The 24,831-nt window shown below is 45.4% G+C and overlaps 1 protein-coding gene across 3 annotated transcripts in view; it reads left to right on the top strand.

Moving 5' to 3' along the window:
• The window catches only part of LOC137534254 (membrane-spanning 4-domains subfamily A member 15-like), a 67,378-nt gene that overhangs the window by 11,156 nt on the left and 31,391 nt on the right, over nt 1–24,831 (top strand). For 2 of the 3 annotated variants that reach the window (XM_068255664.1, XM_068255665.1), the window contains exons 3-5: nt 14,829–14,948; nt 17,165–17,221; nt 20,546–20,683. In XM_068255664.1, the coding sequence (XP_068111765.1) occupies nt 14,829–14,948; nt 17,165–17,221; nt 20,546–20,683 (315 nt within the window). The remainder of the gene's footprint in view (nt 1–14,828; nt 14,949–17,164; nt 17,222–20,545; nt 20,684–24,831) is intronic. The other variant, XM_068255666.1, reaches the window with a different exon arrangement.

The following is a 24,831-nucleotide window of genomic DNA, read 5'->3' as shown; positions in this document are numbered from 1 at the left end:
TACCAGCCGCCCCAACTGAAACCGTATCCTACCACCTCTCTCCACACACACACACAAAAAATTTTGGGCCGCTGGTGTCCACTATTGCGGCTAGTGTTGAGGTCTCCATGGCAACGTGAAGTGAATCAATCACGTCACACGGGGGAACCGGTCAATCAAGCGATCTACAGGTGATGGGCGTGGTGGGAGCCATCTACCACACATACATAGTCAAAAGTGGCTCACAATTGGACATTGGGTGGGGTCAGCAACACATAAAAGTAAGTCCTGTACCCACTGCTGTCTCCAGGGTAACAGCGCTGGCCAATCAATAATTAAGAAATTGGTACTGTGAGAGGCTGCCTTCTGTATTCTGTACTATTTGCTGGTGCTGCCCCCGGTCCTTTCATCCCCCATGCCAAGTGCGTGAGACCCGGCCTTCTGTAACTGCCTGCAGCTGCTGCTATGTCATTGGACAAGGTCTGGCTTTTTGCTAGTCACACACTGTTTGGTTAATGGACTGCAGCTGCCTGTAGAACAGCACAGGCAGATGCCAGCTGGTACTAATAGTGCAGTTATCCTGGCCCCTTTCATTTGTTTGGACACTTGCAAATAATGCCCACTGTCTGCAGGCCGCCCCTTGTTTTTCTGGTGCCCTAGGCCATGGCCTATGTGGCCTTGCCAGAAATCCGGCCATGAAGGCATCCAGCCCTTGATATCACCGGCCCTATCTCCAACAAACAGCCCGGCGAGAACCAGACCACGGGTGATGAACAGTAGAAACAACAAACCGGTAAGAGTACTTGATTCCCTTACCTCCGCTCAAGCCCCAGCCATGTTCGCTGACTTCCCAGCCACAGACCAGCCTGCGTCCCAGGCCTTTATCAAAGAGATCCTTTTCTCCTTCCGATCCTCTCTCCTGGCTGACATTGCTGTAATCAATTCCACACTGCATAACGAGGTAAACGACCTGGGAGACAGAGTAGATGATATTGAGCACAAAATTACTGAAATTGTAAGCGAACATAACATCATGGTGGATGTGTCAGACACGCAATCTAAGGACATAAAATGGCTTAAAGCTAAATCAGCAGATCTAGAAGATAGATCAAGGAGAAACAACTTAAAGTTTAGGGGGATCTCAGAGAACGTGTCTACTAATGACTTAAGAGTACACATACAACAAATCACAAAAGCGGCCCTGCCTGATGCCAATGAGGCAGAGCTGATAATTGACAGGGCGCACCGCTTACCAAAACCAGCCCATCTACCGGAGCAGATCCCTCGAGACGTCATTGTCAGATACCTATGCTATCACGTGAAAGACAACCTGCTTTTTGCCATAAGGAAAAATGGCTCGCTCCCCAGCCCATACGATAAAATCAAAGTGTTCGCTGACCTATCACAACAAACCCTACAACGAAGGAAAGAACTCCAACCTATCACCACGGCGCTGAGAGCAGCAAGCATTCCTTACAAATGGGGCTTTCCCACTAAGATTTTACTTTCTGTTCAAGGGCAACAACACATCATCTCTTCAACCCCTGCAGGTCGCATTCTACTAAAAAGCCTGAAAATCCACATCCAAGACGACCCTCAATCTAAGAGCCTCTCTTCTTCCAAAATAAATCAAGATTGGCGCTCTACATCAACCTGAGCCGGAGCTCACCATCATCAGGCCAAACAATGTTACTTTTCTACTGGTGCCTAGTTATCTTTATGCACCAATGCAGGTTCCTTCCTGCTCCCCCCCATAGTGTAGAGCAAGGAACAATTTGCCCTACGTGTCCCGCGAACACACTAACCTTGCTAAATACTAACAAGTATTATGTCTGTAATGTTTCTGTGATATGTATCCCCTTTATGGTTATAGGTTATTTGGATCCTAAGAAATGTTATGTTGGGATGACATGTTTTATATGTTTTATATGTTATATAGTTTCTGGTATAAGAATTAGAGTCTATATCCTGCAATATGACCTTAACTCTCCATTACCAAAGCCCTCTGAGACGACTGATAACATTAAACCTCCCAAGACCTATCTCCATAGGCGGCTATTCCCATTCCCTCAATATCTGATATATAACGCTTTATATATAGTAAACCTACTAGTCAAACCTAATGTGAGTTTATCTCCATTATGACAATAAAATGCACGTCCATTAATGTCCGTGGATTAAATTCCCCCTACAAAAGATACCTATTATGGAACGAAGCCAAACAACACAACTCCCAAATTATACTCGCCCAAGAGACACACTTGTTGGAAAAAGATACTTATCTGTGCAAGAACAAACAATTCCCAATAATCTTCCACAGTACCTTTTCAAAAAAAAAACGTGGAGTTATGATGGCCTTCCACAAGGATCTTAAAGTGAGCAAGTTTGAGACCGTGATCGACACCAGTGGGAGGTATATAATTTTCATTGGACAAATAAACGACCAAACTCTCACATTGGTGGCGGTGTATGGCCCCAACAGTGCACATCGGTCCTTCTACCAGAAACTTTTTGCAAAGGTCAAAGTGGTTCAGAAAGGTCAATTACTGATAGGTGGTGACTTTAACGCCTGCCCCTCTATCATAGATTCCTCCTCCAAGGCCCGAAAACATATATTTACTCTAGACAAACAATTACGGTGGCACGATCTATATGATCCCTGGCGCATCTTCAACCCCTCAGCCAAAGATTATACCCACTTTTCCCAGGTGCACAAAACCTATTCCAGAATTGACCTATTCTTGACGGATAAACTACTCTTACAAAAGGTTTCAGACCCATGCATAGACATTAAGTCCTGGTCTGACCATGCACCAATCCACATTACACTAGAGCCTAATTTGAACAACTCAAGACCCCCCTTCTGGAGACTCAATACTTCATTAATCACTGACATAACATTCCAAGAAAAACTGAAAGAAGAGATCCAAGGTTTTATACAAGAGAATCGTACCCCGGGTATGGGGGTGGCTGTGATTTGGTCCGCACTAAAGGCATTCATAAGAGGTATTCTAATAAGGCAAGGTGCCTTTCTAAAAAAGAAAAGAAACGAAAAATGTAATTTATTACTAGAACAGATCCAAACGCAAGAGAGACTACACAAACAGTCCCCCTCAGCGAACACTGAAAAAGAACTTTTTCATTTAAGACAAGAGTTAAACAACATTCTACAAACTAAATTTGATTATCTGATGCAAAAACTAAAACTAGACAACTACATATATAGCAATAAAGCTAGCTCCCATCTTGCTAGACTAATAAAAGTAAGACAAGCCAAAACAAAAATTCATACAATTAAACACCCCTCCACCAAAGAATCAGTTGCTAACCCTAGGTCAATTGCAGACGCATTCCACGACTATTACGCCTCCCTATATAATCTTCAAGCAGACAATTCTCTTACGCATCCTAACGAAATCTCCATCGCAAACTTCTTAAAATCCATTAATCTCCCAATCTTATCCCCCACGCAACTAGATAGCCTTAACTCCCCCTTCCAAGCCGGTGAAATATCTACTACAATTAAGTCCCTCCCACGTAACAAAGCACCTGGCCCAGACGGTTATGGAAATGAATTCCTGATAACATTCAATAACACCTTATCTCCTCTATTGACAGACCTATTCAATGATTTTGCCACCTCTGGATCAATACCAGAGGAGTACCTGAGGGCTATAATCACAGTCATCCCCAAACCGGGAAAAGATCTATCTTTAACTACCAGCTACAGACCAATCTCTTTAATAAACACCGACGTAAAGCTGTATGCTAAATTATTAGCAAACAGACTAATGAAGTACACCCCCCTTCTTTTGGCCCAAGACCAAGTGGGCTTTACCCACGGTCGTCAGGCCTCTGACGCCACAAGAAGAATGGTCACAGCTATGGAACATGTGCGGCTCTGTCGAACGCCTTCTCTGCTCCTAACTTTGGATGCGGAGAAGGCGTTCGATAGAGTGCACTGGCAATTCCTCAAAGCCACCCTGACTAAATTTGGTTTCTCAGGCCCAATTCTCTCGGCCATTATGGCCCTTTATTCTGCGCCGTCTGCACAGGTGAACGCAGCAGGGTTTATATCAAAATCTTTCCCTATTACCAATGGCACCCGCCAAGGCTGCCCCCTCTCTCCTATTATTTTCGTCCTAATTATGGAGACCATAGCTCAGAAAATCAGGTCCAATCCCTTCATAACAGGCATAAATATTAACGACACCAACCATCTAATTAGCATGTTTGCAGATGACGTAGCTCTGCTAATATCTAATCCATTAGTATCAATTCCCCAAATTATGAAAGAACTGGAGCAATTCTCCGCAGTCTCTTTATATAAACTTAACCATACCAAATCCTTTGTTTTACCATTAAACATCCCACCGGATATGAAATCCCAACTTAAAAAGATCTTCGCGTTCGCTTGGGCAGAGGGTGCAGTAACCTACTTGGGCATCCGCCTAACAAAAGTTACATCAGATTTATTTAACCACTTGAGGACCTAGGGCTTTCTACCCCTTAAGGACCGGCCACTTTTTTTCCATTCAGACCACTGCAGCTTTCACGGTTTATTGCTCGCTCATACAACCTACCACCTAAATGAATTTTGGCTCCTTTTCTTGTCTCTAATAAAGCTTTCTTTTGGTGCTATTTGATTGCTCCTGCGAGTTTTACTTTTTATTATATTCATCAAAAAAGACATGAATTTTGGCAAAAAAATGATTTTTTTAACTTTCTGTGCTGACAGTTTTCAAATAAAGTAAAATTTCTGTATACATGCAGCGCGAAAAATGTGGACAAACATGTTTTTGATTAAAAAAAAACCATTCAGTGTATATTTATTGGTTTGGGTAAAAGTTATAGCGTTTACAAACTATGGTGCAAAAAGTGAATTTTCCCATTTTCAAGCATCTCTGACTTTTCTGACCCCCTGTCATGTTTCATGAGGGGCTAGAATTCCAGGATAGTATAAATACCCCCCAAATGACCCCATTTTGGAAAGAAGACATCCCAAAGTATTCACTGAGAGACATAGTGAGTTCATAGAAGATATTATTTTTTTTGTCACAAGTAAGCGGAAAATGACACTTTGTGAGAAAAAAAAAAAAAAAAGTTTCCATTTCTTCTAACTTGCGACAAAAAAAAAATGAAATCTGCCACGGACTCACCATGCCCCTCTCTGAATACCTTGAAGGGTCTACTTTCCAAAATGGGGTCATTTGTGGGGTGTGTTTACTGTCCTGACATTTTGGGGGGTGCTAAATTGTAAGCACCCCTGTAAAGCCTAAAGGTGCTCATTGGACTTTGGACCCCTTAGCGCAGTTAGGATGCAAAAAAGTGCCACACATGTGGTATTGCCGTACTCAGGAGAAGTAGTATAATGTGTTTTGGGGTGTATTTTTACACATACCCATGCTGGGTGGGAGAAATATCTCTGTAAATGACAATTTGTTAATTTTTTTTACACACAATTGTCCATTTACAGAGATCTTTCTCCCACTCAGCATGGGTATGTGTAAAAATACACCACAAAACACATTATACTACTTCTCCTGAGTACGGCGATACCACATGTGTGGCACTTTTTTGCACCCTAACTGCGCTAAAGGGCCCAAAGTCCAATGAGTACCTTTAGGATTTCACAGGTCATTTTGAGAAATTTCGTTTCAAGACTACTCCTCACGGTTTAGGGCCCCTAAAATGCCAGGGCAGTATAGGAACCCCACAAATGACCCCATTTTAGAAAGAAGACACCCCAAGGTATTCCGTTAGGAGTATGGTGAGTTCATAGAAGATTTTATTTTTTGTCAAAAGTTAGCGGAAAATGACACTTTGTGAAAAAACACAATTAAAATCAATTTCCGCTAACTTGTGACAAAAAATAAAATCTTCTATGAACTCGCCATACTACTAACGGAATACCTTGGGGTGTCTTCTTTCTAAAATGGGGTCATTTGTGGGGTTCCTATACTGCCCTGGCATTTTAGGGGCCCTAAACCGTGAGGAGTAGTCTTCAAACGAAATTTCTCAAAATGACCTGTGAAATCCTAAAGGTACTCATTGGACTTTGGGCCCTTTAGCGCAGTTAGGGTGCAAAAAAGTGCCACACATGTGGTATCGCCATACTCGGGAGAAGTAGTACAATGTGTTTTGTGGTGTATTTTTACACATACCCATGCTGGGTGGGAGAAATACCTCTGTAAATGACAATCTTGATTTTTTTACACACAATTGTCCATTTACAGAGGTATTTCTCCCACCCAGCATGGGTATGTGTAAAAATACACCCCAAAACACATTATACTACTTCTCCAGAGTACGGCGATACCACATGTGTGGCACTTTTTTGCACCCTAACTGCACTAAGGGACCCAAAGTTCAATGAGTACCTTTAGGATTTCACAGGTCATTTTTGTTTCAAGACTACTCTTCGCGGTTTAGGGCCCCTAAAATGCCAGGGCAGTATAGGAACCCCACTAATGACCCCATTTTAAAAAGAAGACACCCCAAGGTATTCCGTTAGGAGTATGGTGAGTTCATAGAAGTTTTTATTTTTTTGTCACAAGTTAGCGGAAATTGATTTTAATAGTTTTTTTTCACAAAGTGTCATTTTCCGCTAACTTGTGACAAAAAATAAAATCTTCTATGAACTCACCATACTCCGTACGGAATACCTTTGGGTGTCTTCTTTCTAGAATGGGGTCATTTGTGGGGTTCCTATACTGCCCTGGCATTTTAGGGGCCCTAAACCGTGAGGAGTAGTCTTGAAACCAAATGTCGCAAAATGACCTGTGAAATCCTAAAGGTACTCATTGGACTTTGGGCCCCTTAGCGTACTTAGGGTGTAAAAAAGTGCCACACATGTGGTACCGCCGTACTCAGGAGAAGTAGTATAATGCGTTTTGGGGTGTATTTTTACACATACCCATGCTAAGTGGGAGAAATATCTCTGTAAATGACAATTGTTTGATTTTTTTACACACAATTGTCCATTTACATAGAAATTTCTCCCACCCAGCATGGGTATGTGTAAAAATACACCCCAAAACACATTATACTACTTTTCCTGAGTACGGCGGTACCGCATGTGACACTTTTTTGCAGCTTAGGTGCGCTAAGGGGCCCAACGTCCTATTCACAGATCATTTTGAAGCATTTGTTTTCTAGACTACTCCTCGCGGTTTAGGGCCCCTAAAATGCCAGGGCAGTATAGGAACCCCACAAGTGACCCCATTTTAGAAAGAAGACACCCCAAGGTATTCCGTTAGGTGTATGGCGAGTTCATAGAAGATTTTATTTTTTGTCACAAGTTAGTGAAAAATGACACTTTGTGAAAAAAAACCAATAAAAATTAATTTCCGCTAACTTTTGACAAAAAATAAAATCTTCTATGAACTCGTCATACACCTAACAGAATACCTTGTGGTGTCTTTTTTTCTAAAATGGGGTCACTTGTGGGGTTCCTATACCGCCCTGGCATTTTACAGGCCCAAAACCGTGAGTAGTCTGGAAACCAAATGTCTCAAAATGACTGTTCAGGGGTATAAGCATCTGCAAATTTTGATGACAGGTGGTCTATGAGGGGGCGAATTTTGTGGAACCGGTCATAAGCAGGGTGGCCTTTTAGATGACAGGTTGTATTGGGCCTGATCTGATGGATAGGAGTGCTAGGGGGGTGACAGGAGGTGATTGATGGGTGTCTCAGGGGGTGGTTAGAGGGGAAATAGATGCAATCAATGCACTGGGGAGGTGATCGGAAGGGGTCTGAGGGGGATCTGAGGGTTTGGCCGAGTGATCAGGAGCCCACACGGGGCAAATTGGGGCCTGATCTGATGGGTAGGCGTGCTAGGGGGTGACAGGAGGTGATTGATGGGTGTCTCAAGGTGTGATTAGAGGGGGGAATAGATGCAAGCAATGCACTGGCGAGGTGATCAGGGCTGGGGTCTGAGGGCATTCTGAGGGTGTGGGCGGGTGATTGAGTGCCCTAAGGGCAGATACGGGTCTAATCTGATAGGTAGCAGTGACAGGGGGTGATTGATGGGTAATTAGTGGGTGTTTAGGGTAGAGAATAGATGGAAACGCTGCGCTTGGGTGGTGATCTGATGTCGGATCTGCGGGCGATATATTGGTGTGGGTGGGTGATCAGTTTGCCCGCAAGGGGCAGGTTAGGGGCTGATTGATGGGTGGCAGTGACAGGGGGTGATTGATGGGTGGCAGTGACAGGGGGTGATTGATGGGTGGCAGTGACAGGGGGTGATTGATGAGTGATAGGTGATTGGCAGGTGATTGACAGGTGATCAGTGGGTTATTACAGGGAAGGACAGATGTAAATATTGCACTGGCGAATTGATAAGGGGGGGTCTGAGGGCAATCTGAGCGTGTAGGCGGGTGATTGGGTGCCCGCAAGGGGCAGATTAGGGTCTGATCTGATGGGTAACAGTGACAGGTGGTGATAGGGGGTGATTGATGGGTAATTAGTGGGTGTTTAGAGGAGAGAATAGATGTAAACGCTGCGCTTGGGTGGTGATCTGATGTCGGATCTGCGGGCGATCTATTGGTGTGGGTGGGTGATCAGATTGCCCGCAAGGGGCAGGTTAGGGGCTGATTGTTGGGTGGCAGTGACAGGGGGTGATTGATGGGTGATAGGTGATTGGCAGGTGATTGACAGGTGATCAGTGGGTTATTACAGGGAAGGACAGATGTAATTAATGCACTGGCGAATTGATAAGGGGGGGGGGGGGGGTCTGAGGGCAATCTGAGCGTGTGGGCGGGTGATTGGGTGCCCGCAAGGGGCAGATTAGGGTCTGATCTGATAGGTAACAGTGACAGGTGGTGATAGGGGGTGATTGATGGGTGATTGATGGGTAATTAGTGGGTGTTTAGAGAAGATAACAGATGTAAACGATACATTTGGGAGGTAATCTGACGGCGGGTTTGCGGGCGATCTAATGGTGTGGGTGGGTGATCAGATTGCCCGCAAGGGGCAGGTTAGGGGCTGATTGATGGGTGGCAGTGACAGGGGGTGACAGGGGGTGATTGATGGGGGATAGGTGATTGGCAGGTGATTGACAGGTGATCAGTGGGTTATTACAGGGAAGAACAGATGTAATTAATGCACTGGTGAATTGATAAGGGGGGGTCAGAGGGCAATCTGAGAGTGTGGGCGGGTGATTGGGTGCCCGCAAGGGGCAGATTAGGGTCTGATCTGATAGGTAAAAGTGACAGGTGGTGATAGGGGGTGATTGATGGGTGATTGATGGGTGATTGATGGGTAATTAGTGGGTGTTTAGAGGAGAGAATAGATGTAAACAATGGATTTGGGAGGTGATCTGATGTCGGATCTGTGGGCGATCTATTGGTGTGGGGGGGTGATCAGATTGCCCGCAAGGGGCAGGTTAGGGGCTGATTGATGGGTGGCAGTGACAGGGGGTGATTGATGGGTGATTGACGGGTGATTGACAGGTGATTGACAGGTGATCAGGGGGATAGATGCATACAGTAAACAGGGGGGGTGGTCTGGGGGGGGGGTCTGGGAAGAATCTGAGGGGTGGGGGGTGATCAGGAGGGGGCAGGGAGCAGGGGGGGGGATAAAAAAAAATAGCGTTGACAGATAGTGACAGGGAGTGATTGATGGGTGATTAGGGGGGTTATTGGGTGCAAACAGGGGTCTGGGGGGTGGGCAGGGGGGGTCTGATGGGTGCTGTGGGGGCGATCTGGGGCAGGGGGGGAGAAATCAGTGTGCTTGGGTGCAGACTAGGGTGGCTGCAGCCTGCCCTGGTGGTCCCTCGGACACTGGGACCACCAGGGCAGGAGGCAGCCTGTATAATACACTTTGTAAACATTACAAAGTGTATTATACACTTTGTAAGCGGCGATCGCGGGGTTAACATCCCGCCGGCGCTTCCGTATAGCCGGCGGGATGTTGCGGCGGGCGAGCGGTGACAGGCGCCGGCGGAGGATCGCGTCACGGATGACGCGATCGCTCCGCCCATGCCCTTAGAAGGACCGCCGCCTCTGTGGGTGAGCCGGTCCTTCAGGGCTCCACTTCCCGGCTGCCTCTGTGCGTTAGGCGGTCGGGAAGTGGTTAAACAGAACCACGTGCCCCTTCTAGCAGAAGTCAAAAAAGAATGTAACAATATGTCCAAACACTGGCTTTCGTGGGCAGGCCGAATAGCGGCCTTTAAAATGCTTACACTTCCTAAAATTTTGTATCTCCTGCGGACGCTTCAAATTCCATTACCGAGATCATAGTTTACAGAAATTAAGAAATGTATCAATGAATTTATATGGAAAGGAAAAAAGATTAGAACATCTTACTCAATTATGACCCTACCCAAACTGCAAGGTGGCATGGGCCTACCGGACATAGAAAAATATTATCATGCATCCAACCTAGATATGGTAAAACAGTGGTGGAATCCCACATCCCCAAAACCATGGGTACACTTAGACAACACCCTTATGAGACACAACCTAAAAAATGTACTAATTAGCATTCTGATGGGCGCCAAACCCCCCCCCCCCCCAATCTCCTTATTCCACCATCCAAGCATCCCTAAGATCCTGGGAATATTTTGTCAAAAACCCACCGCCTTCCACAGATAAAACTCACTTTCCTACCCCTTTATCAGTTCTCAAACACTTCACCAAAAACTTAGACCTGAGATCATGGTCGAGCTCTGGAATAACATATCTCCAAGACCTATTCAATGGTAATCGCCTCAAAACGTTCTCGGAACTACAAAAGCAATACAATCTTCCTCAAAAAGAATTATTCACCTTCCACAGATTATTCCATCTAATAATAAATACTAAACTGCCCACCCCCTCCCTACCTCCGAGCATTCTAACCATGCTCAACTTCACAGGGCACTTTAAAGGAGGCATTTCCACTTGGTACAAACACCTGGGCTGTGAAACTTCACCCCCTTTAAATAGATATGCCAAAGTATGGTCGGTCGACCTTAGTAGTAACATATCAGTGGAAAACTTAATATCAGCTAACAGAATGCTATCTAAATTTTCCCACTACAACTCCCACTGGGAAATATCCAGGAAAATTATATATAAATGGTATAGAACTCCCAGGCAAATATCTTCCTTCTCCTCATCGACTTCTCCACTTTGCTGGAAATGCAACTTCCACTTAGGCACCTACCTCCATATGTTTTGGCAATGTCCCATAATCTCAAATATGTGGACCCTAGTGGAAAAACTAATCCGTAAAATCCTTAAAAGGAACTTTACACTTTCCCCAAAATTTGCCCTTCTTCTAATAAGCGAGGAATATATTCCGCCCCCCATAAGACCTCCTATCTATCACCTAATACTTACCGCCCTATATCTAATAACTGCTAACTGGAAATCACAGGAAGAAATCCCTCCATACCAACTTATTCGCTATACCCAGAATAGCATCCAAATGGAACAGGCCTCAAGAAACAGACTCGGCCTAGAAGCTTCTAACTTCCAAATGCCAACAGAGTGGCACCTCTGAGAGACGTATTAACATAATACATGAGCTCCCCCCCCCTCTCAACCTAAACGGACTCCGAAACCAAAGGACATAACTCCCCATCGCCTAAATCAGAATGCAAATAAATTCAATTCAATGATGAAAAAAAAAAGTACATGAGCTGCCCGGGCTAGTGAGTCCTCCAAAATCCACCTTCCTGAGAGCACATTGCCAGCCAGAGGACACATGGTTGGCGGCCATCTTGTCTAAGCTGAAACAAAGGACACATGGCTAGCGGCCATCTTTGCTGAAACTGAACAAAGGACATCTTCCATATTGCTTGGATTTTAAACTTTGCTGAACTGAACAAAAGGAACTCTACAAGTTTTCCCACTAAAGGACATCTTTCCAGGAACTAAGTATTTTTTCTCCCTTCTTTTATTTTTCATACTGGCTATTACTGTTTTAATAAGTGTTGATTTTAATAGTTGTCTGTATATATTAATTATTTATATTGCTTTCAATAAACCGACGCTATCGTCAGTTGTTGTTCTAGCTACCCTATTATTCAGCACACACAGAACCGATCCCAGGTCTCTGAAGAGACGCTACTATTGTTTGTTGTTGGCTAGACAGAATACAGCGTGTTTTAACCGTTTTTATTCACAGGATCAGTCAGGCAGTTGGGTCCACTGGCCCATATCAGTGGTGGTGGCAGTTATACCCTGGAATCGTGTGTAAGTTGTAATTACCGTACCTCACAGGCTCCCTTCTGGTTGGTCTGCGGCCAATTCCCAATGGTTCCTGCACATTGACTGCGACCAGAGTTCGCACGATCCGTGCGCTGGCACCGTTTGGAAGGCCATTTGCGGTCTGACCACTGAGGGCTCCTGTGACAGCGCTTTTCAAAAAACTTTTTGGTCAAGGTAGAAGGCGGAAGGGTGATAGAGAAGGGACAAGGAGAGCAGAGATAGATTAGACAATGAAGAAGTTGGACCAGGAGGATTGTGACTTTTACTTTGTGTGCTGCTTTTCTTCTGGTGTTCTTCTGGTATTGCTCACATAGTGCTTTGTGATGCGAGGTCATGTGGCTTTGCAAAGCAGTTGTACCCAATTTGGTGTTGGCCTTCCCACGACTAAATTTTTTATGGCACAAGTTGCACAGGCAATTCTGTTGTCAGAGACAGACACACAAAAGAAATGCCATACTGCTGAGCCATGAGCTGATGGCATTGTGGTAAAAATAGATGTTAGCAATAGCATTGGCTGGCTGACAGCGGATGCTGTTGCATGCTGCTGTTTGCCGGCCTCCAGTTCCTTGCGAGTAGTGTTGGGCGAACAGTGTTCGCCACTGTTCGGGTTCTGCAGAACATCACCCTGTTCGGGTGATGTTCGAGTTCGGCCGAACACCTGGTGGTGTTCGCCCAAACTGTTCGGGGTTCGCCCGAACTGCGGAATGACTAGCCGAACAGGGCCGAACAGGGCCCCTGTTCGGCCGAACAGGGCCCTGTTCGGCCGAATACTGCCCCCCTATGGGGTCGCAGGCATAAGGGGGGAGCATGCCCCAATCGCGGGGGGGTCGGAAATTCCCCCCACCCCCTCCGCTAGCGCTCCCCCCTCTGCCCGCTTCCCCATACAAAAGTTTCAGGAAGTAAAACAGTACCGGTGGTACTAGTGGGTGGCTGGCAGTGGGCGGCACTGTGAAGTGAGTGACTGAGGAGGAGGAGTCCGGAGAGTGACGCGTTGAGGGAGGCCGGGCAGTGAGCGGTTCAGCAGTAGTACCGTACTACTGCTGAACCGCCCGCTGCCCGGCCTCCCTCAATGCATCACTCTCCGGACTCCTCCTCCTCAGTCACTCACTTCACAGTGCCGCCCACTGCCAGCCACCCACTAGTACCACCGGTACTGTTTTACTTCCTGAAACTTTTGTATGGGGAAGCGGGCAGAGGGGGGAGCGCTAGCGGAGGGGGTGGGGGGAATTTCTGACCCCCCCCCGCGATCGGGGCATGCTCCCCCCTTATGCCTGCGACCCCATAGGGCCCCCAAAAGCGGGATGTTCGGGGAGTTCGGCCCGAACATGCCGAAAATCGCGGCCATGTTCGGCGAACTTTCCCGAACCCGAACATCCAGGTGTTCGCCCAACACTACTTGCGAGCTCTCCCTGCTTCATACTCTTCTTCTTCTCTCTCTCTGCAGCCTGCCGCTGCCTCTCATGTTTTGTTTACGCACAGTACTGGAAAGGTAACAGTAGTGGACACACAGGTGCTTTGATGAACTGATGGTTTTTTTTGGTAAGTTGAAGTGGAGAGAAATCAAAAAGCAGGTTGCCTGGGAGACGATCCTGCTCTGGTCCTATGTAAATACTGTCACTGGCACAGCATATCCAGAGGTAAAGCAGAGTGGTGCAGGCAGGGTCACTGACAGGGATTATGTGCTAAATATTCTCATAATTGCAGATACATACGTATAACCCAGTGATTGCATGCTTCCATTTCTGTCTGGTTCTGTATAAAATGCTGCTGAATAGACAAACTACCATGGTAATATAACACACATGGTAAAATCATATCATTTCCTAACACTGTGGGAGTTTGTGCATTCAGCTTTGCAAGAGGGAGTCAATGTCCGTCTACCACAGGAGTGATGAAGGGATAGTTTAAATGTTAATAATTGCCAGAACAACTTACAGATCCTGGTAATAAGTTACATGACATCAAATAATGAGATGTCTAGCTGATCATGTGACTTTTCTCTTAGTATAGCATATAGGCTTCCTTTACAATAGCGGTTGGTTGTCAGGTTTGCATTAGAAAAAGATGCAAAGTTTACTTTATACTAGCTGCGAGTTTAGAGTTCTGTAAACTAACAATCAGTGGGCTTGCTAGTTTGTATAGATGTCCATATTACAACAGTAGCAACATTTATACAAATAGAAATTAAATTCTATATGCATGTGAATTGAATCTACAGTAAGTGTAATTGGACCTGAGTCACAAAGATTTTCTGTTAGATTATCTCACCTTGTTTGTTAACTCACACTTAATCTCTACTTAAATGATTTAATTAGTGATTTACCTCTCTAACTTACAGTAACTTATGGTTTAGCTCTCCTTATTTGACATAACTCATGATTTAGCTCTCCTTATTTGACATAACTCATGGTTTAGCTTTTCTTATTTGACATAACTCATGGTTTAGCTCTCCTTATTTGACATAACTCATGGTTTAGCTCTCCTTATTTGACATAACTCATGGCTTAGCTCTTCTTATCTATTTATCTCATGAATTATCTCTCCTTATTTGTTTATCTCCTGCATTAGCACTCCTTACACTTAAAGTGAAAAATAAGTAACCTTTGTGAATCAACCACATAAATATATTAATATTTTGGCTTGTCTTACAGATGGTTATGATTGTGAGTGCCATTGTACACATTGGATTTGGAATTGGAGTAGCAAGTAATCAACATGGCCGGGGATCTAGGACTATTTCTTGTGGCATTCCCTTCTGGGGAGCAATATTAGTAAGTGTAAAAAAACATATCTTACTGTATAACTCTCCCAATTAAAATGTCCAATATTATTATTTAATTTAGAGTAAAGCACCTTTGTCACTAGGTTAAGGTTCCTTTTAGGTAAATACAGGTGTAATACTCACTTCTACCTTAATTCAGTCTGTGAAATACTGATTTATCCTCTTGCTTCCTGTACCAAGTGTTGAGTGTTGTTGAAATCCAACAACAAATCCCGTCAGTAAAATCATTATAGGGAACCTGAGGTGGCCCCAATGTGTTTATTTATACTTACCTGGAGCTTCCTATAGCCCCATGAGGCGTGTGGCCTCCCTCGCCATGCTCTCTGCTCCTCCGTTCACTAGCTATCTTCTTCAGCAATCTGGCCTGCCATGCTTTTCTGTGCATGCGTGGCTCAGCCGAGCGGGCACCCCCGTCATGCTCCCGTGTCTGGGAGCATTCTGTGCCTGCACAGTAGCGTACATACAGTAGAAGGAGATGAGTGCTGAGCGCGGTTACAGTTGAATCTGCCTATCATCGCTAGATGTATGGTCATTAGGACCCTGCAATGTAATTCCTGTAAGTCCAGGTCCTTATCAATACTGGGAGTGGAAGGGCGGTAGGGAGAAGTACAGAAGGCTGAATGGCTGTACACCCTGTCTCCCTGCTCTCACTTCCAGAGCAAAGGTTCAGGATGCAGAAGGGAGGCGCGGGTCTCTCACACACACACCACACACACCTTTCCCCTTCCCCTTAGAATTCCATTCTCCATTGGCCAGCCATGCTTGACTGGGCTGGCTTCCTGAATTACTACTCCATCCCGGGAGTGCAGCAGCTGGTGGATGATGTCACTGACAGAAGTCAGTGAAGAACAGTTAAAAAAACAAACAAACTTGCAGACCAGCTGAGCACCCTTACTGGTGTGCCCTAAATAGTTAGGTACTGTGTCTACAATTCTTAGTCTACACTTCTTATCAGAGGCAGAGCAGACGCAGTCTTTAGAACAACTGTACAGAGGACTTTTTCTCTTCGCACCCTTAGTTGTCTGTCTCTCAGGATATGGGGGAAAAAACTTTTTTTTTTTTCCTGGACTGCCTGTGGATTGAAATGCCTTTGAAAGCGTCCCATCCTGACCTGCTGACCTGTGCTCAGAGGCAAGAGCCTCTCGGGCCTCTGTGTCGGCCCAGCCCTGATAAAAGTCCTGTACTATGTTATAGAAAACTCTGGGTTACTCTGTCACAGATCACGTCAGTGTCACAAACATTGCTTACAAGTAGTCATAAATTTAGCTACATTAATGATTTGATGCACAGCCAGGTTGTGTTTCTGATGAAAGAAAAAAATGCATGTTTGCAGAAATATACTTGTGTGGGCAAGAGTTAGTACCTCTAATGTCCTTTCCCTAGTGGCTGATGCTTATATTACTGTTTACTGCAATTAAAGATGAATGTTCAATATAAATGAAGTTTTTACTGGTTCTGCACTCACACTATTGAAATCTACACCCTGTTTGCAGCCTCCTTTCTCTGCCGACGCATAGATTACAGTATCTTGGCTCTGTGAGCCCCTGTTATGCCGGGCAGACCATGTGATGACTGTGAGCCAATCAGACAGGTCTGGAATCAGTTAACCTGTCTGGCGTTCTGAATCCCCGTGGCTGCACGGACGCGGGTGGTTTTTTTAACCTAATTTTTTTTAATCATGTAGCTAGCCTAGTGCTAGCTACATGATTCCCCCGTCCCTGCTTCCTCCCTCCCACACTTCCGATCGCCGTCGCTGATCATGCCCATCAGGAAATCCCATTCTGAACGGGATTTCCTTCAGGGCTTCCCCCGTCGCCATGGCGATGAACGGAATGACGTCATTGAAGTCATCGACGTCGTGACATCAGAGGGAGTCCCGATCCACCCCTCAGCGCTGTCTGGCACTGATTGGTCAGGCTGCGCACGGGGTCTCGGGGGGGGCTGTTACACGGTGGGTAGCGGTGCATCGGAGGCGAGCAGCGGCTATCGGAGAAGCACACAGCTAGCAGCGTGTTTCAAAAAAATAAAATTCAAATCGGCCCACCAGGGCCTGAGCAGTGCCCTGCGGCGTTACTGGACAAGCTTAGCTCATCCATGACGCCCAGGAGGTTAAAGACACAACCTACTTTGCAACATATACACTATAGCACAAATCAGTTTCAATACTCAATTTATTTCTAATTTATTTGTATTTTTTTTATTAAGCACATCATCACAGGGTCCGTCAATGCTGCAGCTCATGTTTCACCTCCCCGCTGCAAGGTAAGATAACCATTCAAACGGGACTGATTACACTTGATGGAGATGCAAGTAATGTTTTCAGCTAGGTATGTGGAATATGTGCACATAGCTGATGTTCTGTCCCACAGTGATTTAGTAAAGTGGTTTTTTTGTTTGTTTTTGTTGTTCTAAAATGAGAAGCGTGGGGCTTCCTTAAGCTCCTTTAGGGCTGCTCGTCACTTGGCGACTTCGGGTGGCTCCTGTCACCAGCAATTCAGCCCCAAAGACTGTCCAAGTTACGCTTCATCGTGCATGCATGGCCCAGCCAGATGCACTCCCTTGTTGTGCTCCCATCCCTGGGAGTGTTCTGCGCCTGTGCAGTACTAATGCATAGGGATAGGAGCACGGCGGAGGAGTATGCCTGGCAAGGCCACACAAACGTGACGACGCGTGACTCGGTCAGGCTTTTGAGATGGTGGGGGAGGGGGAACAAAGCCGCCTGGGTAAAGATGGCCTGAACTGTTCACTGGTGGACAGTTCCCTGCGAATTTCCGCTATACTCGTTCTCGGTGAACTGCGAACATTTGGTGTGTTCGACCCACCCCCTATACATCATCATGGAGCGAAACTTGTCTTTGACCCCTTACCTCACAATCAGCAGACACATACCAGCCAATCAGCTAGCACCCTCCACCCCTCTATTAAAAAGCAGCTGTGGCCATATTGGATTCATTCTCTTCTGGCTGCTGACTGTTAGTGAGAGCAGGGTCAGACTTCCTGCAGACAGGTAGGGAAAGCATTAGCTAGGCTTGTGTTCTTGTTCCTCACTAACTACTTGCTGAAAGCACCCCAAATAGCCTGTTTTTTGTTTTGAATGTAACACTCCACAGCAGGGGCGTAACTAGGCCCCATCGGGCCCCTCTGCAAAAATTCTGAGCGGGCCTTCCCCCCCCCCCCCCGGGGCATGCTCGGGCCGTTTTGGGGGGCTGGAGGGGTCGCTGCACGAGGGGAAAGCCATGCCCACAGTCGGCGGGGAGGGGGGAAGGTCCCCCCCTCCCTCACCTCGGGGTTCTCCCCTCTGCGCTCCCCTCCAGCTTAATAAATGTGCGGGCAGCGGCGGGCAGCGGCTGATACATACCTTTCTTCCCTTTTCCGTGCAGTCCAGCGTGTGTTCCTCACTCTAGTCTCTGAAGCGACTTCCTGTATAACGAGGCTTTCCCCTCGTGCTGCGTCCCCTCCAGCCCCCAAAACGGCCCCGAGTGGGCCCCGGGGGGGGGGGGGGGGGGGCAGGGGTCGCATCCCCTATTGTTACGCCAGTGCTCCACAGCCCACTGACACCCATAGCTGTGCACACTACTGCTATTGTGGCCACATTAAGGCCCCCTGCACACTGCAGATCTGATTTGCAATTCCGCTTTGCATTTCCGATTTTCCCTGGATACTATCAAAACAAAACAAACAAAAAAAAAACACAGAAAAAATTTAGCATACAGTACCGATCAAAAATAGCGAATCGGAATTGCATGTAAAATCGCATCATCATGGAATTGCATGTAAAATCTCAAATTGGAATCAAAATCCCATGTAGTGTGCAAGAGGCCTAAACTGGGATTGATTGTCACCATAAATATCAAATTTTAACTGATACTGGTCTTGGTGTATTAAGTGATAAAGATGCTAATCCTGCATTCAAAACTTTCAAAACTTTTTCTGCTGTTATGGTTTGGAGTTTTCACATACCTTAGGAGCACTGGCCCTTTAATTGCCATTGACAAACAGTTGAATTCAAAGTTGTTAGTTATTATAATTTCACTCTGTGGCAAAACATAGAAGGCTGTTTAGTCGTGTTTAAGCATACATTCTATAAAGCAGAAAACATTTTGGACTGACTTGAGAATAAGGCGACCCCTACTTTTTTTTACTTTGAGTTAGACCTAAATTTCCTCAACTTATAGTCGAGTATATAATACGGTAGTGTTTATATGTGTAAGTGTAAATGTGACAACTGCATCAGGTTGTCTAAGAAATTGTTATTATATGTTTACACAGTGCTTACACTTTCTGCAATGCTTTATAGAAGATATTGAACAACTGCTATTACTAATATGATGAAGGTTGTCAGGATCGAAACAAGTAAAAAAGGGCAAAAGGCATGGCCAGTATTTTGGGTGCCGCTATAGGCTGCTATGTAATTAGCGGCTATAGCCGTGCACAGTGTGTAATTTGGGTGCCAAAACTCCCGCTATTGGCAGCGTGACAGGGGTCTCTCTGGAAAGAGGTGCTTAGCTATCATATAGCTAAGCATCAAGGTGGTAATTCAGACACGGGGGTTTCATGAGGCACCAGGTTATTTCAATTTAGTGGGTTATTGGGTTAGACATATACCGTGTTAGTCATGTACAGTTAGTGTTAGTAGTAGGTAAGGGTAAGGGGGTTAGTGTTAGGCAAATATAGGAGAAAGGTTAGTGTAAGTGGGGGGAGGGTTCATTTGACAATTAGGGTTGTACCTCCCTCACACAGATGCTGCCTTTGGAAAGGTGGTTTTAACAATATTCATGGGTGAACAACAACATTTTTACATCTTATTTGTCAAAATGTGCAGCTTCAAACCAAAATATGCTATCACAGTAACATGTAATAGGATTTTTTTTTCTGAAATAATTCAGCTATAAGCGAGCAACTGTGGTTTCCCATGATGCATCACTCCAAAATACGCAAATCATCTCTTTATGCCCTTGAAAGCTGGGGAGGGTGGTCACGGCTAAGGCCTAGCACCCGTTTTTTTTTTTACGGGCAGGTCTTTTAACTAGTAAATAATAAATATTAACCTTTAATGAATTCCTGGCAGAATCCCTATTTCAGTGATGGCTAACCTAGGCACTCCAGCTGTGACAAAACTACAAATCCCATCATGCCTCTGCCTCCCCAAGTTATGCTTAGAGCTGTCACAGTATTGCAATGCCTCATGGGACTTGTAGTTCCACCACAGCTGGAGTGCAAAGGTTAGCCATCACTGCCCTATTTGATCTTAATGAAAAGCCCCTCCTTATCTAGTCCACACACACACTTTCTCCTGCGTACCAGAAGCGAGGATGGGTTCCTTGTCCATAATTCCATAATTTTGTACAAAAGTGCTCAGTATAAAGGAATGAGGCCTCCCACAACTGACTCAGGGAAAAAAATCCTTTTTTGTTGTACACATTAAAGCACAGGTTAAGAAATGTGTACACTTCACTGAGTTTCAAATTGTGTTTACTGAGTTTGCCATTTATACTGAATGTTGTTGTTTTTTTTTTTACTTTTTAACGATGACACCAGACTATCTTTATTTCTTTTTATTTATCTATTATTTATTTAACTCTGCAGATCTCCACTGCAGTCATCCTGACTATAGGGACAGTGATTATAGGTGTCATTGATTTAGCACTCAACATAATGGATTTCAACGATGCAGGTGACTGCTTCATGAATATTAGCAACTTTTGGGGATCATCCCGTGTCTGTGTAAGTTTTGATTTTACTGTACCATTTTAAAGCAATCATACACTGAATTACTGCAAATAAACTGCACAGTATGCTTCTTTGCTGCCTTACCAGTGCTGCACAGTGCTTGTAACTAATGAGGTTCTCCTGAGAACAAGACTGGACAAGGACACTGAAAGTAAATTTCATACTTTCAAACTGATTCTTAGTGGTGGGCAGAAATTACTCCTATACGTAATTAGGCATCGTAATACGCAATGATGCATTGTAATTGTAATAAGAAATTTGCAGATTATGCATAACATTTTTTGAATGTAAACGTAATCGCATAAAAGCGTAATTTATGCATAATTTCCTTCGTGAACGTTTTTAAGCATACAGACTAATTTTTCACTTTGAATATTTACATAGTCACACGTGCGCAGAACACTGGCGAATAAACACGAATATTTGTTTGCATTAAACGTGAATTACGAGCAATTGCGTAATTACAGGCATAATTACGATTGACAGACGTAGTATGCTGTACATAATGTAATCACAACTATGCAATGAGTAATTGCAAAAACATTATGCGAAATTTTGCGTATTCGTAATTGACCCATTACGAGCACCACTACGGATTCTTATAGTGGGATCACATTCAAAATTAAATTATTTCTCTGATGCAGTGATCTGCAAACTTGGCTCTCCAGCTGTTAAGGAACTACAAGTCCCACAATGCATTGCAGGAGTCTGACAGCCACAGTCATGATTGATAAAGGCAAATGCATTGTGGGACTTGTAGTTCCTTAAAGGGAACCTTAACTGAACGGGGGTAAAGAGTTTCACTTACCTGGGGCTATTACCAGCCCCCTGCAGCAGTCCTGTGCCCTCGGAGTCGCTCTGGAATCCTCCGGTCCCCCGCTGTCACTTAGTTTCGTTTTTGACAACTCACCAGTCGGCCGGCCGCCATGCGTATTATTGGACGCATACCCTACTGCAATTAGCACTGTTGTGGCAACACGTACAAAAATATGCGTTGCCACATTCCGCACGTGTAGATATGCGGCAATGCGTATTTTTGTATGTGTTGCGGTCTGCAACAGCGCTAATTGCAGTAGGGTATGCGTCCAATAATACGCATGGCGGCCGGCCGACTGGTGAGTCGTCAAAAACGAAACTAAGTGACAGCGGGGGACCGGAGGATTCCAGAGCGGCTCCGAGGTCACAGGACTGCTGCAGGGGGCTGATAATAGCCCCAGGTAATTGAAACTCTTTACCCCCCGTTCAGTTAAAGGAATACTATCGATGTATGCATTTATTTTTAAATGCTGTATGTTGTAGCACACATTAGGGCAAGTACTAGGAGCAATTTGATTCCTCACACAGCTGTTCCTCTCAGCTGTAAAATCCTCTGTCAGTTTTGGTGTCAGTGTTGGATACAAAATGTATCTAATACTGAGCTCCCAGAGGGCTAGACCATGTCTCTGCAAAGGGGAGTTGCTATCAACTCCTCAGTTTATAGTTTAATTATCACCTTGCTGAAAGAATCTTGTTGATATGGTGGTAAGGGGTTAAAGATTCTAGCAATGTGTGTTTATTATCTTTGCTTCTCTTTACTGATAAAGATACTAATAATGCTAATTGTAGACAGTTGTCTGCCCCTCTCAGCAGCTTGTAAAGTGGATGCAGCCTGGAGTGAATCACCTCAAGCAGGCAGCCAGTCTGAGGGTAAACAAAGACTATTGTTATAGCTAGTTATCTTCCAGCAATATTACAGCTCATTTAGTTACCTGTTACCACCTCAAATCAGCCTATTTCTCCTCATGTCTCATGCATGCTGTGAGTGACACAGTGAAATATATTTGTGAGCTGTGTGACAGAGTAACCAAGCAGCTCAGGGTGACCCAAACTACTATGAGCTGTGTGAGAAATGAATTTTTAAGCAGGGATAGCGAGAGAGCGACCTGGGTGAATAAATAAAGTGCCCCTAGCACTAGTGGTAACGTGTACACTAATATAGAGTATTAAAAAAAAAAGTTGTTTCAATCGATAGTATTCCTTTAAGGTTCCCTTTAACATCTGGAGAGCCAAGTTTGCAGATCACTGCTCTGATGCATCAAACACAGTCAAAAAATGAAATGAAACACTGTAAGACTGCTCTGATTTTGAATTCATATTTACACCTCACTGAAGCTAACTGATATCATCGCTGGCTGCTAGTGTTGGGCGAACATCTAGATGTTCGGGTTCGGGCCGAACAGGCCGAACATGGCCGCGATGTTCGGGTGTTCGACCCGAACTCCGAACATAATGGAAGTCAATGGGGACCCGAACTTTTGTGGTTTGTAAAGCCTCCTTACATGCTACATACCCCAAATTTGCAGGGTATGTGCACCTTGGGAGTGGGTACAAGAGGAAAAAAAAATTAGCAAAAAGAGCTTATAGTTTTTGAGAAAATCGATTTTAAAGTTTCAAAGGGAAAACTGTCTTTTAAATGCGGGAAATGTCTGTTTTCTTTGCACAGGTAACATGTTTTTTGTCGGCATGCAGTCATAAATGTAATACATATAAGAGGTTCCAGGAAAAGGGACCGGTAACGCTAACCCAGCAGCAGCACACGTGATGGAACAGGAGGAGGGTGGCGCAGGAGGAGAAGAAGGCCACGCTTTGTGAGACACAACAACCCCGGCCTTGCATGAGGGCAAGAAGCGTGCGGATAGCAGGCTTTGTACCGCCATGCAGTCATAAATGTAATAAAGATAAGTGGTTCAATAAACAGGGACCACGCGGCAACGCTAACCCAGCAGCAGCAGACGTGATGGAACAGGAGCAGGCGCAGGAGGAGAAGGCCACGCTTTGTGAGACACAACAACCCAGGCCTTGCATGAGGGCAAGAAGCGTGCGGATAGCATGCTTTGTACCGCCATGCAGTCATAAATGTAATAAAGATAAGTGGTTCAATAAACAGGGACCACGCGGCAACGCTAACCCAGCAGCAGCAGACGTGATGGAACAGGAGGAGGCGCAGGAGGAGAAGGCCACGCTTTGTGAGACACAACAACCCAGGCCTTGCATGAGGGCAAGAAGCGTGCGGATAGCAGGCTTTGTACCGCCATGCAGTCATAAATGTAATAAAGATAAGTGGTTCAATAAACAGGGACCACGCGGCAACGCTAACCCAGCAGCAGCAGACGTGATGGAACAGGAGCAGGCGCAGGAGGAGAAGGCCACGCTTTGTGAGACACAACAACCCAGGCCTTGCATGAGGGCAAGAAGCGTGCGGATAGCAGGCTTTGTACGGCCATGCAGTCATAAATGTAATAAAGATAAGTGGTTCAATAAACAGGGACCACGCGGCAACGCTAACCCAGCAGCAGCAGACGTGATGGAACAGGAGGAGGCGCAGGAGGAGAAGGCCACGCTTTGTGAGACACAACAACCCAGGCCTTGCATGAGGGCAAGAAGCGTGCGGATAGCATGCTTTGTACCGCCATGCAGTCATAAATGTAATAAAGATAAGTGGTTCAATAAACAGGGACCACGCGGCAACGCTAACCCAGCAGCAGCAGACGTGATGGAACAGGAGCAGGCGCAGGAGGAGAAGGCCACGCTTTGTGAGACACAACAACCCAGGCCTTGCATGAGGGCAAGAAGCGTGCGGATAGCAGGCTTTGTACCGCCATGCAGTCATAAATGTAATAAAGATAAGTGGTTCAATAAACAGGGACCACGCGGCAACGCTAACCCAGCAGCAGCAGACGTGATGGAACAGGAGGAGGCGCAGGAGGAGAAGGCCACGCTTTGTGAGACACAACAACCCAGGCCTTGCATGAGGGCAAGAAGCGTGCGGATAGCATGCTTTGTACCGCCATGCAGTCATAAATGTAATAAAGATAAGTGGTTCAATAAACAGGGACCACGCGGCAACGCTAACCCAGCAGCAGCAGACGTGATGGAACAGGAGCAGGCGCAGGAGGAGAAGGCCACGCTTTGTGAGACACAACAACCCAGGCCTTGCATGTGGACAAAAAGCGTGCGGATATAGCAGCAATGCTTTTTGCCGCCATGCAGTCATAAATGTAATACAGATGAGAGGTTCAATAAACAGGGCCCGGAAACGCAACACCATCCCAGATGTTCATTGGTCATGTTACTTGGTTGGGGTCCTGGAGTGTTGCGTAGTC

The sequence above is a fragment of the Hyperolius riggenbachi genome, chromosome 10 (assembly GCF_040937935.1).
Source record: "Hyperolius riggenbachi isolate aHypRig1 chromosome 10, aHypRig1.pri, whole genome shotgun sequence".
In the NCBI taxonomy this organism is placed as follows: Eukaryota; Metazoa; Chordata; class Amphibia; order Anura; family Hyperoliidae; genus Hyperolius; species Hyperolius riggenbachi.
The sequence above is the reverse complement of the archived record's forward strand: the minus strand, read 5'-3'. Positions and strand labels throughout refer to the sequence as shown.